The 13261-nt window shown below is 42.0% G+C and overlaps 1 protein-coding gene across 1 annotated transcript in view; it reads right to left on the minus strand.

Annotated features, from left to right (window-relative positions):
- KANSL3 (KAT8 regulatory NSL complex subunit 3) overlaps window positions 1-13261 on the minus strand; it is a 62768-nt gene that overhangs the window by 12870 nt on the left and 36637 nt on the right. The window contains exons 5-16 of the mRNA XM_042783520.1: window positions 10171-10302; window positions 9819-9935; window positions 9468-9569; window positions 9304-9375; window positions 8684-8758; window positions 8347-8504; window positions 5565-5628; window positions 4935-5135; window positions 4566-4722; window positions 2967-3044; window positions 1377-1568; window positions 841-925 (exon numbers count right to left, since the gene is read on the minus strand). Of these exons, the coding sequence (XP_042639454.1) occupies window positions 841-925; window positions 1377-1568; window positions 2967-3044; window positions 4566-4722; window positions 4935-5135; window positions 5565-5628; window positions 8347-8504; window positions 8684-8758; window positions 9304-9375; window positions 9468-9569; window positions 9819-9935; window positions 10171-10302 (1433 nt within the window). The remainder of the gene's footprint in view (window positions 1-840; window positions 926-1376; window positions 1569-2966; window positions 3045-4565; window positions 4723-4934; window positions 5136-5564; window positions 5629-8346; window positions 8505-8683; window positions 8759-9303; window positions 9376-9467; window positions 9570-9818; window positions 9936-10170; window positions 10303-13261) is intronic.

The raw sequence follows: 13261 nt of genomic DNA on the forward strand, positions 1-13261 counted from the left end.
CAAAGGGGTTCATATTTGTTGTTTGTACTGCCCATGTAACTCTCTCTGTCTTTCTCATCCTCAATGCTGCCATATTGGTCACTCACATTTGGTACATTTGGGCCACAGTTTTGAGTGACTGGGCAGCTAGATGTAGTTACTCCCCATGATGAGACTAGTAATCAACTCCATGACAAAATTTGCTGTGAGCAGCTGAGTAAGCTGCCTTAGGGATGTGGTCTGCTTCCCATATATAAGAATTAGCTTTGAGAAAGGTCTCCAGCTTCTTGGCACATCTGGATCCTGCATTTGGTCAAGTCATCAGTGGCCTGCCATGTTGCCTGCTGGTCTTAGGACTGTTTCTGAACTTGAACTAGTGGTCTGCCGTGTTGCTTGATAATCTTAGGACTGTGCCATTTTACTTGTTGACCTTGGGTTTGTCAGCCTCAGTGGCCAGCAGCTGTCTGAGTTAAGAGATGCCTCCAGCTCCAATGTACCAGAAGCAAGAGGCAGAGCTGAAGCCCAAGGTCAAGGGGGCTCCACCCAGCCCCTAGAGCTTGCACTTTGAACTCAGACTTCTAGCCTCCTAAACTGTAAGAGAATAAATCCTTGTTTGTTAAAGCCATCCATTTGTGGTATTTCTGTTATAACAGCACTAGATATCCAAAACAGGACACTTTGTAATCTTTAAGTAAAATGAACTATGAATTGACCCAAAAATCCCACTGAAAAAGAAGTCACATTTCCGTAACTGACAGAATCCAGAATCTACCATCTTCCCAAAGCACTGAGTAGGTAAGAGAAGGTATGAAGGGAAAAAAGGTTAATACAGACACACAGACCAATAAGAAATAGACTCACTTGGCTGTGGTGAGAAGCCCGGTGAGCTCCTTGGCCCCTGCTGAAGCTTGCCCCAGGGTCATGGTGATGGGTTTCCCTCCTGAGACTACAAAACAGAGAATCCCAAGGCCACTGGTCAGTCATATTTAGTCCCTACCTTCCAGGGGTCCAGTCAGGCTAAAGGCAAGGTAATATGGTTACTGGCAGGGAGATTAAAAAAAAAGAAGAACTACATAAGAGTAGGAAGAGTTGGCTCATCTTTTCCTTGTATTTTCTAGAATATTTTATTACCTTTAATAGAACCCAAAAAAGAACAAAATATATGATGCTTCAAATAACTGTACAGCTACCTCTCATATTTTGCCTCCCTGATTCTCATTCAGAGCAGGTCACTGCCCAATTTCTCCCCAAGTGCAACCTCGTGCCTCTTGGCTGCAGGCACCTCTCACACTGAAGAAGAGTCTGAGATATCCAGCAAGTAGCTACCAACAGGGCAATGCTGTGTACCCTGGGAGAACACAGTTACTTTTTGTTTAAACAGGCTAAGAGAACCTCACCTTCTGGAGCTCCTCCCTGGGAAGGAGTACACGGCCCTCCAGCTGTGTCTCCTTGAGAGATAAGGGACACCTTGATCTTCGGTCGCTTGGAGGCCTTACCACCAGAAAGAGGGCTGGAGGGATGGTGCCGCTTCAGCTGGACCCTAAGATCCTCTTTCTCTGCTTCCTCCGTTTGTTCTGATGAAATGGGAACTAAGAGATGGAGGTGAGGTGAAATACTCCACAATCCCAAAAGCCCCATAAGCACTGTTAGCAGATAGAAGCACAGGCATACCACCCACATGTGTGAACATACTCACAGAAGAGCACGGTCCCACTTCAGGAGACTGCCAGTGCTTCAGTCCCACCCTACTCAGGCCCCACTTGTGGTGGAGCCCTAACCTACCCCTGTTAGAGATCAACTCCATCCCCATCCCTCATCCCTGTCTTGGAGTTAACAGTACGGGGGCTCTGAGTTGGTGGGCAACAGAAAGAAAGGAGACACCCTGACCATGCCAACAAAAAGCAGAGGACTCACCATAGCAGATTTAAACAGTGCTTCCCAGACTCAAAAAAAACTAATTCTCATTTCAAGTCTTCCCCATATCACACAGCTGGGGAGAGCAAACATTCTACAAAGAACCCATAGAGGAAGCAGGCCATTCCGGTTCTCTCCAAAGAGAGAATTTTTCACAAGATCTCAGAGTTACACTCTGTCCTAAAAGTTCAGAGTTAAGGGTTTGCTTGCCAAACTGAGGCAATGAGAAGGATTATCACCAGGACTTAGGGTTGGCTTTGAGTAGCTACTAGGTTAGGGAGCATCTCAACCCAAACAACTTCACAGCTCCTACTCAAAGGCAACAATGGCCTGTCACAATCATTTGTACTAGTGGAGAGAAAGACCCTCTGTTTACACACAGGCCTTCTCTTCTACTGAATCAAACACTCACCCTGTACATGGCCAACCTCCTGGACCCTTAAGTTATCCCTCTCACTCCATCAGGGACTCCTTCCTCTTGGGACCCAGAATCCCACCCAAAAGCCTCCCTAATCCCACTTCTTAGCATAAGCAAGCAGGAGTGGGTAGAGGAGAGGGAGGCAGCATTCACACAACAATGAAGGGGGATCCTAGCATGGGACCACAAGGAGCTAGCCCAGAGGGAAAGACTGCATAGAGAACATATAAATGCACTAGCTAAAATCAAACTAGGAAGGAAAAAGAGTTAAAAATTTTATGCTGGTAAGTGGCTGGTTCGCTTTCAGTGGTCAGGATGGAACTAGGAAAACAAAAGCAGAAAAATGTACAAGGAAACTCAGGATCACAGGCACACAGAAGACAGAGAGCCAAGAACAAAAATAAAAGATAAAAAAAGGAAGACAGAATACCACTGAGAGGCAAACAGAAAGAATAGAAAAAGAGTCAAGATTACAGAGCAAGCAGAAAGAGTCAAAAGAAAAGAATCAGAAGACAGAAAAATGCAGAGAGGAAAAAAAAAAAAAAAAAAAAGGAGGAAACCAAAACAGACATAGATGAGAGTCAGGGATAGGGGAGAAGAGGGAGAGGGAGAAAAGCAGAGGGTGAGCAGGTGAAAGAAAGAGAGCAATACTCACCAAAGAGACAGGAGGAGGTGCCAGGAGGAAGAGCTTTCCTCACCAGCATATTTTGTTTCAGAAAAGCAGCAAACTGTGCTGGAATGAATCAGAAAGAATTACAGAATCACAGCCAGCCAGAGAAAGGGCAGAAAGAGAGGGAGTGAGGAAAAGGTATGAAAAAGTTCTAGCACCATGGTTAAGAACAGGGGCTCTTTCTGGAGTTATGCATGGGTTTGAAACCTGATTCTGCCACTTAAAAGTTCCATGGGTGAAATCATCTATTAACTGAAGATAATAATACAAACCTGACTCATAGGGCTGTTGCCAAGACTCAATGAGCTATAGTCAGTCAAATGCCAAGAGGGTGCAGCATACAGTAAGGGGTCCATACATGTTAGCACCGTCATTCCATTCTCTGCCAAAGTCAGGGTTCTGTGGCTGCTGCTCTCGTCCCAATCCTGACCCGTTTTGATCCTCAGATTCTCTATTGCTCATCCCCTCCAGAAGCAGACCCCCTTATTCTCTCTCCTCATTAAAAGCCTAAGAGGAACAGCAACACCACCCACCGAGAACTTATCTCTGGACACCACTAGAGAAGATGCAGCTCACAGAGGATCTACACAGACCCTGGGGGCCTGGCCTCCTTTCTGCCTTCAGCCATCCACTCATCCCTTCTGCCCCTTGTTAGCACCACTAGTATGCGTCATCCCTTAAGAGGCCTGGGTTTAAGTTCTGAACCTTTGGCTTCACTAAAAGAAGTAAAGGGGGAGCAAGCAGATCAGACTCGTGTCATCTCCATGCCCCTCTGCTTAACAGCCAGACTTAGCTACTGCCTCTTTCCAGGCACTCCCAATTCTCCAGAGAAACTCAAATAGTGCATGCTCCTGGATAGATCATCAACACCCATGCCTAAGAGGCCTCACCCCAGAGCCTGCCCAGATGGATCAAAGCCAGGGAGGACAGTCACTGCATTTCCTCTTCTCTCCCTATCCACTGAATCTCTTTCCTATAGCTTCTTACGTAGCACTTGCTACACTCAAAATTCAAATTTCAACCATACAAATATTTCTCAGCCTAATTTAAAACCTATCTCCAGATACTCCTCATACACTCTGCTAAAGGACCCACCCAGTGTGGGAATTTTAGCCCAAGAATAAAAGAAAGGGCATGACACCAGCTAAGTTGCCCTAGAATCTGATGAATAAAGTCAATCTCCCTGAACACATGACCTGAGAGCTCTCATACTGCAGAAGCGCCTAGGCAATGCCTAGAACAAGAGAAGATGCAGCTTCCCCAACTGGTAGTCAGAAAAAAAGTCTAAGGTCAATATACATTTAGTCAGTTCACAAAACCTAACTTACCCAACACCAAGTCAAAGCTATAACTTGTGGGCCTACATAGCCCCACTAACACACAGGCCCTCTACTGACTTTTTTTTACCCTTGAAAACAACCCTTAGTATTCATTTTAACCTAATTTTGCTTGGATAGAAATGTTGGGAAGGGTGCCTCTCACCACCCTTGGAAAAAGCTACGGATGCTAATATTTTCCAACCACCACATGGCATCATGGCAGTAAACAGAACCTGATATGCCACTCACTGGGCCAGGTGCCTACCTTGGGCTTGTTTGTGGGTCAGCACAGCTTCTGTCCTCTGCACATGCCTCTTCAGCAACTGAGAGCTCCCAATCTGGCTGGACTTCTGGGCAGAGGTCACTGTGGTCACTTTGGTCTTGGGACTAGAGGTGGGGCTGCTAGACACACTGGAGAGGTCCTGAGTAGGGTGAGAAGGATAAGAGGATGTTGTTTGGATTCAACTATCAGTCAGCATGTCCCCTAGAATTCCCTGGCCAGGAATTCTCCTCACAGGAACTCAAGAGACCTCTAGCACAGACAAGGTGGACAGGCATACCCTGGAAACTAAGAAATCAATTCCTCAGTCCTGATTCTCCAGTAAAAATGCTCCCTCCCTCCAGTTTGCATTACTTCAGAGCCTGAGGGTGAGGCAGGCAACTTGGCGGCTGGGGAGGCAGGTCGACTGCCCCGCTCAGGGACTTCAAAGGCCAGGTCTCTGCGGGCTGCGTCACGGGGTTTCTTCTTCTTCTCTGCATCCTGATCTCGAGGCTCTGAGCCCACATGCCCTTCAGCACGAGTGAGCACTCCAGTCAGAAAGTCCACAATTTCATCCTAATGTAAAAGAGGAGCCAAGGCCTTATTAGTCCTAGTCAATTTGCAAAGTAAAATTTATTTTACCTTGGCTTTGGTGCCCAGATGTGCTGGTCCCACCACACTCAAACAAAGCCTGGCACAAACCCCAGCCATCAAAGAAGCTCTGGTAGGCACCTGTGGCACTGATGCCTATCTATGTGTGGAATCCTGGATCAGGAGCAGTCACACTATCACTCCCTGCCACTAAGCTCTTTTTCCCCATTGTTTCCCTCACCCCTTAAACTCATCATTCTCCTTCTCTTTTTCACATTTTCTTTATGATTTATGCCTATCAGAGGATAGCCCCTCACCATCCAGAGCCAAAAAGGGTGTTGACAATAAGACCAAACCTAAAAGGTTATAGACAGGCAAGCCCAGCTCAGAAAAACACATAAAGCAACTGTTTACCTGAATACATCTGTCCACCATGCTCTGAGTCAACCCTTCTGATTTCTTCTTTGCTTTGCTTATTCTAGAAGACAAAAAGGAAGAATTACTTACTGTTCGACTGTTTCTTGGCATCACATGGAAAAAGAATGGGTTTTTCATCTATGTTGGTTATTTTTCTAGGTTCATGATGGGAGGACTCTGTTAGCCCTCAGGTAGTAACTTAACCTCTCTGAACCTCAGCTATGACATCTACAAAATAGGAAATCATAAAACTTCCCTCATGGAACTACAGGGATTAAAAAAAATAACCTATATAAATAACCAACTACAGCATGTACATATTCCAAATTCCTATATTAACAGATCAACTCTATCTGTGTTGCTAAGACCTCATCTAGAGGTCTGAATCCCCAACACACACCTGAATCCTGAGATTACTGGGTGCTACTGAGCTGAGATTATCAAGAGAGGAGGAAAAGTGGTAATAAGTTATAAAAGGATAAGAGAAAACTATCCCAGCCAATTGCATTCCCTTTTTTGAAAATTAAACATAAAACCACTGACTGCTGACAATGGGTGTTGAAGGAGAAAGAAACAGCATTATCAAATGGTAGGATGAAGAACAATATGAACCTCCAAATTCTGAGATTCTAATTTACTAGTTGTTGGCCTCTGATCCTGTGTAACACTCTCATTTTATAGATGAGGCCAGTGAGTCCCAGAAGTTAAGCAATTTACCCAAGATTCTTAGCAAAGAAGTCAAGACTAAATTCAGTCACTTAATTCTCGGTCTAATGTTCTTGGTATCATGCAAACAGTCTCATGAGCAACTTCACACTGAAAATCTCGGTAACATCATTACCATTTCCCCCACTCCCTCAGAGCAACTCAACACACTCTATCTGTTCTCATGTAGGTAAGAATGCCTGAGTTATCAGCAAGAACAGTGTGTATGTGTATATGAAAACATTGCTTTGAGCATCAAAGGACTAGACACTAAATCCACAAGAAGCTGAGAGAATGTCTACGGACAGAAGAGCTTCTCTAAAACACTTCTGGATATGACAGAAATTGGCCAAGACAGTGGAGAGCTTTAAATTTTTTAGTTAAAACATGCAACTGAAATTAACCTCTAAATTGAGCATGTAAAAAAATAAAAGGCCCAATAAAGGACACAATCTCTTTTTCAGTATGTTTCTTGAAAAGCCCTATATGCAGTTCACCCTTGTAAGGTAAGTACAGCAGTATCAACGACTGAGGACACCTTCTTAAAACCTCTTCCAACATATATACAATAGACTACTACTCAGCCAGTAAGAGAAATAAAGTCTTCATATGAATGGTACTTGAAGATACTATGTTGAGTGAAGTAAGTCAATAAAAACAGGACAAATACTACATGCTCTCACTTAGATAAAAAAAACAAATGTATAGAGACCAAAGTTAGTTGGGGCAAAAGGGAGGGGAAAAGGGAGTTACTGCTCATGGAGCACTGAGTTTTGTTTTATGGTGGTGGAAAAATCACATTGCTTAAGGGTAGAGTGAAAAAAAAAAAAGAAAAACTCAGAGAAAAAGTTCAAAGAGATAATCTTTAAACTTAAACCCCAAAAATAGTTTAGCTTAACTAGAAAAGAAGTCTTCCTTGAACATATGGGATCAAACTGAGAAAAGCAAGTTGAAAGACTAGATAAGAATGTTAAGGGGCAGTGAGTTTACGTTAATAGGGAAGAACAATTTGGAAACAGAGGATGAGAATGGTTGCACAACTTGAAGAATGTAATCACTGTCACAGAATTGTACATGGAGAAATTGTTTAATTGGTGTATGTTTTGCTGTGTATATTCTCAACAACAACAAAAAAAATATATTGAAAAAAAATAACCAAGGTCATGCTTTTAAAAAAAACCAACCTTCCAAACTCTGGCTGTGTTTATACTCCAAGATATATAAAATGATGCTTAATACAGATCAGATCTATGTTCACATTCATCCTCAGTAAGAAATAAACTCAAGGGAAAAAAATTGCCTACCCTAGAGAAACTATAATGAGGAAGAGGATATTTACAAAGTCCCAAATTATCTTCTCCCCACAAAATAATTAGTAATCACAAAGGCAAAATAGTACCTTTATACTGGAAAACATGACAGATGGTACTCTAACCAAGAGAGCAAGGTTAACACACCCAGTGACAAGACAGAGCAACATCACACACCCCCTAATGCAATGCACTGAGAAGTAACATCACCGCCACAGCATTCTCGCCGAAAATGCACACTCTCAATTTAATCCTAACAAAATGTCAGGAAACCTAAATTAAAGGATATTCTGTGAAATTACTAGCCTTCAAAAACTGTCTTCAAACTGGTCTTCAAAAATGTCTTGGTTATAAAAGACAAAAAAAGACCTGAAGAACTGTTCCAAATTAGAAGAGACTGAGGAAACATACCAACTCAATGCAGTACGTGCTCATAGACTGAATTCTGAACCAGAAAAAGGACATTAATGAGATAATGAAATTTGAGTCTGTAGATTATAGTATTGTATCAATGTTAATTTTCTCATTTTGACAATAATACTGTAGCTATGGAAGATGTTAACATCTAAGAAATAGAGCTAAAGAATATATGGAAATTTTTTGAATGGTGTTTACAACTTTTTATAAGTCTGAAATTATTTTAAAATGTAAAAAATAAAAATAAAAAAATTTAAATGCCCACTCTTAACTGAACCAGATTAGTCTACAGTTCCATTCCACACTACAGGTAGCATGGGCTCACTTATAGCTCTGGGAAAACCCACCTGAGATTATCGTCAGCTCCCCCAACAACCACCAAGCTATTCTCAGCCCGGATCTTCTCCCGGAAATCCTCCATGGCTTCAGGGTGACACTGCAGGGAATTCTGACCAATGACAAAGAGGACTGGTGTCTTCATATCCAAAAGGGGATCATCCACATCCTAAAACAGGTATAGGTTTTAGAATAGGTCAGTTGACATTTCCTCAGCACTGACCTGGAAACTCCCCTCAGCAGAGTCCCTATGCAATTACAGTATGAATGGACACCAGGTTAGATGAGGCCTGTACTTCCTCACTCTCACCTGCCAGTGACCAAGCTATGAAGGTCCCCCATCCTTACCCCTCTGGGGCCATCCACGGTAAACAGAGGAAACCCAAGGCAGACAACTGCAGTGACATATTCTATCACCGACACCTGTAAACAATAGAATAGACTGTCTAAAAGTCAATTCATTTCACTGTAGCCAAAGCCTACTCAAAATCCAGAAGTGGTCGAGGCCTAATAGCCAGTCCCATCTCCTATCTCCTGTCCTATCCCTCAGCTGCATCAGCCATGGCAACAACAGTAAGAGCAAGGAATATACGGTGTACCATTTGACAAGCAGCTCCATCCTGGAGAATTAGGACCCTGAGAAGAACCCAGCAAAGGCTGAGCCAGGGTATGGGAAGTTTAACACTTTAGCCTGGTCAATCCCCCAGACTCCAAATAGAATTTCCCTACCCAATTTTTCTCTACTAGCAATAAATACAATCAGGAGAACACAAATGTTTAAAATGGTCTGCAATAAAGTTAAAAAATAAAACTTTCTCTTCTACAGTTTAAGATGCAATTATACAGATAAAACATCTAGTGCAGTGCCTAGAAAATAATAAAGGATTCATCATCATTACTGTTAGTACTCTATCCCAAGACAACCCTGAATTTCTCAGTGAGCTCCAAACACAGCAGAAAATACTTACATGACAGGCCACCAAAGCTCCTGTATTCCAGCCAATCAGGATAATGGGTTTGTGTGGGAAATGATTGTGAATCTATAGGAAGAGAAAGAAGATAATAAGAAAGCAGAGTAAGAAAGAAGAATGCTGAGTTGTGCCACAGAGAACTGAAATACGAGCATTCTCACCTCCAGCACTTTGCTTCTCACAGCCCCAATCATATGTTCAAGACATTGCAGAATGCCTACTCCACTGCCATTGTTCAGCAGATGGGTAGCTACAGGGATGACCTACAAGGAAAACAAAGTGGTATCCATGCCAGCAGAGACAAATTTCAAATCTTGTGTTAATCTGTTTAACCTACCCTAGATCCCTTCAACCTTTGATAAGCACCATTGGATTTCCAAACACAAGAAGAGTTAAGGGATGCTTTACAGTTAAATTCATCCATTTTGACCCTCTCCAATGCCTGGATTTCATCTCAATCCTCCAAAACTATATTCCCACCCAGGCGAGAAGGCCTCTTCTCTAACACATACCTTGCCTAAGCAGGACAGCTGAGACTGCCAGAAGCGATGGCGGCGTGAGGTGGGGAACACGGAACTAGAGGGGCCGGAGGAGGCGATGAGGATCAGAGGAGAGCCGGGGAGTTTGCTCTAAATAGAAAGAACCCCACCCAAGGACCAGTGAGTGGGAGGTGTCTTTCCACTAAATCCCTACTATCCCAACACCTTCTTATCCAAACCAGTATTCATTTGCTCATGAAACTCTGTTAAACGCTGTATAAAACAAGTAATGTGTGAAAAAATTAAGCCACTTATTATCCTTTTGCCATTGTTGTATGGCTGGATTTTAAAAATTTTCTGTGAAGTCCTGAGTTGTCCAGCTTACTGGTTTGTTATGAGAAAGCACGCCCACAGCAGGGTCCCAAGGCCTCTTCAGCAGGAGAGACAAGGCCTCTGCTCCTGCAGCCCCAGTCTTCGTGTTAGATGACACCAGCATCCGGTCAATCAAGGTGGGGATCTAAAACCAAGGAAGAGCAATGTTGCCAGTGTGAAGCTGAAGACAGTCTTATCACCAGTACTTGGGGACAGAGCCCCACCATCAGCCATCAACAGATTTCAACTAAGTCTCTCAAATATTCCGAAGGTACAAAAGTACAAATAAATGGATGGCTGAAAAAAATACCTTCTGCTATTAAAGAAAAATAGGTGCAATCTTTGTGAAAACAATCTGGTGATAGGCATCAATAGTCTTGAATGGATTCCTACTTCTTTTCCATGGTTGGGCAATCTACTTCCGTAGTGATACCACCTGGGAAACCCAAGGAGGAGTCGCTATGAGTCCGACTCCACAGCACATAACAACAACAACTCCTTTTCCAAAGCATTCTAACTTCTGAAAACTTTCCATAAGAAAATGTAACAGAAATATCAAGGAGAGGTAAAAAGAACTTATTCACAAAGACAAATTTACTCAATAGTAATCAAAAAGTAAAAACAATCTAAATGTATATCATAAAGGAACAGTTAAACAAATTATCCACATTATTAGATATTAAAGATTAGTTTCAAATACAGTAATTTTTAATATAAGGAAATAATTTTGTTAAAATGTTAAAGATAAAATAGAAAATATAATAATTACTCAGGGGGAAAAAAAAAAAAACTGTAAGAAAATATGCCCAAATGTTAATATTGACTCCTCATGGAGTTATGGGAGACAAATCCCTTATAGCTTTCTGTATTTTCTAAATTTTCTCAATGAAAAATTCTGTATTTTTCCTAAAATTACTGCCTTCAAGCTGTGGCACTATCATGGATTGAACTCTGTTCTCCCAAAATATGTATCAACTTGGCTAGGCCACGATTCTAAGGAGATGGTGTGGTTATCCTTCATTTTGTGATCTGAGGGAATTGTCCTATGTGTTGTAAAAATACCAGTCTCTGCCTATGGTTAATGAGGCAAGATTAGTTTATATTAAAAGGGATTAGGTTATATCTGTTATATGAATGGAGCAGGATTAGGATGGGATGTAACACCCTTTTATTCAAGTCACAGCTCTGGTCCTAGTAAGGGGAATTTCCCTGGGGTGTGTCCTGTATCACCTTTTATCTTAGAAGAGATAAAAGGGGAGAGGCAAGCAGAGGAAGAGGGACCTGACTATCACCAAGAAAGAACAGCCAGGCGCAAACCTCACCCTCTGGACCCAGGGTCCATGCACTGAGAACCTCCTAAATCCAGGGGAAGAATGATGCCTAGACACATGAAGCTCTCCAAGGAACGTCAGGCCCACAGATGTGAAAGGAGACAGGGACCTTCCTCCAGAGCTGACAGAGAAAGGCTTCCCCTAGAGCTAACTTCCCCTACAATCTGAATTTGGATTTCTAGCCCCCTAAATTGTGAGAAAATAAATTCCTCTTTGTAAAAGCCATTCACTAGTGGTATTTCTGTTATAAGAGTACTTTATAACTAAGACAGTCATGTTAAATAAATCTGTAACTGTATCCAAAAATATGTATCTTACTAGCACAGTGCCTAAGGCATTTGACTGCTAACCAGAAGGTTGGTGGTTCAAATATATCAGCCTCTCCATGCAAGGAAGATGAGGCAATCTACTTCCATAAAGATTTACCACCTTGGAAACCCAATGGGGGTCGCTATGAGTTGGAATCAACTCAATAGCAGTGGGTCTGATTTGGTTTCTGTTTATACTGTGTATAAGGAGCTCTGGTGATATAGTGGTTAAGGCATCTGGGGGCTAGCCACCAGCTGCTCCATGAAAGAAAGACGAGGCAGTCCACTTCTGTGAAGATTTACAGTCTTGGAAACCCAATGGGGGTCACTAGAGTCAGAACTGACTCAATGGCAGAGTCTGGTTTGTTTGCTGGCTGGTTGGTTGGTTTGGAGGAATTTATCTGCTCCTTACCCATTAATGTATCTGGTCCTGAGTTTTGTTTTATTCCAACACTAAACTAGTCATCTGTTGCTCTCTAACAAACTCAGCCTCTTTCAACTTAAAAATATTACCATGACCTACCACCACTATATCCTGTAAGTTATTCAATGAGTACAACTTGGTTAATCAGTTGAATTTTATTTTGGTTCCAACCTTCCACACATAAAGTTCACCAATTTGGGGGGTAGGGTGGCATAGCACCTTTCCTAATTTTCCCCATGGTTAAATTTCTCTATATTCACAGTGGCCTAAGGTTTCTCCAATCTTTCTTTTCATCACCAAAAAGAACTCTTAGAGAGCTGAACTGGATAGATTTACCATGACCTTCCTCACTCTTACCCTCTGTTCCTATGAAAGAAAAGCCCAGATACACGGATGGGCATCTTCTTTTGATTCTATTGACAATAAAATAGATAAGAAATTAAGGTAGGCTCCACGTTGATGATTTTCCCATCTACGTGGATTTTAACACACACAATGGTACAAGGCGAAGAGGATTATAATCATAGAATGACAACTCTCGAAGTAGCATGAAGGTTAAAAAAAAAAAATCACAGAACTAAGAAATAATGAGAAATAGAGACTAAAAACAAAAAGGCCTCAATTAACATAGAAATTTGGCCTTATTATAATAAAAAAAAAATAATAAAGCACAAAATAAGATAGATATTTTGTCATATTATTTATGAAAGCCTGCTATAAGGCAGGCACTGTGCAAGGCAGATCATCCTGGCAAATACCAGAATCAGATGTTGAGCATGTGAGGCACAGACACTCTCAAACAGTGGTGATAGCATAGCATAGATTGGTACAGACCTCTTTTCTCACAGGAGCAGTTAGATATACTGTATCAGTACTTTAAAAGTAAAACCTTTTTTTTAGGAGTTCCGGCAAGATGGCGAACTAGGCACAAGGACTGCACAGACGCTCTTCAACAAAGAAAAGGGAAACCAATTAACACAGACACAGAAGATAATCTGGGAACCCTGAGCCTTGAAGGGAAAGATACAAAAGTGGACTAAA

This window comes from Orycteropus afer, unplaced genomic scaffold (assembly GCF_000298275.1).
Source record: "Orycteropus afer afer isolate SDZICR_OR568_19922 unplaced genomic scaffold, OryAfe1.0 scaffold00017, whole genome shotgun sequence".
Taxonomy (NCBI): domain Eukaryota; kingdom Metazoa; phylum Chordata; class Mammalia; order Tubulidentata; family Orycteropodidae; genus Orycteropus; species Orycteropus afer.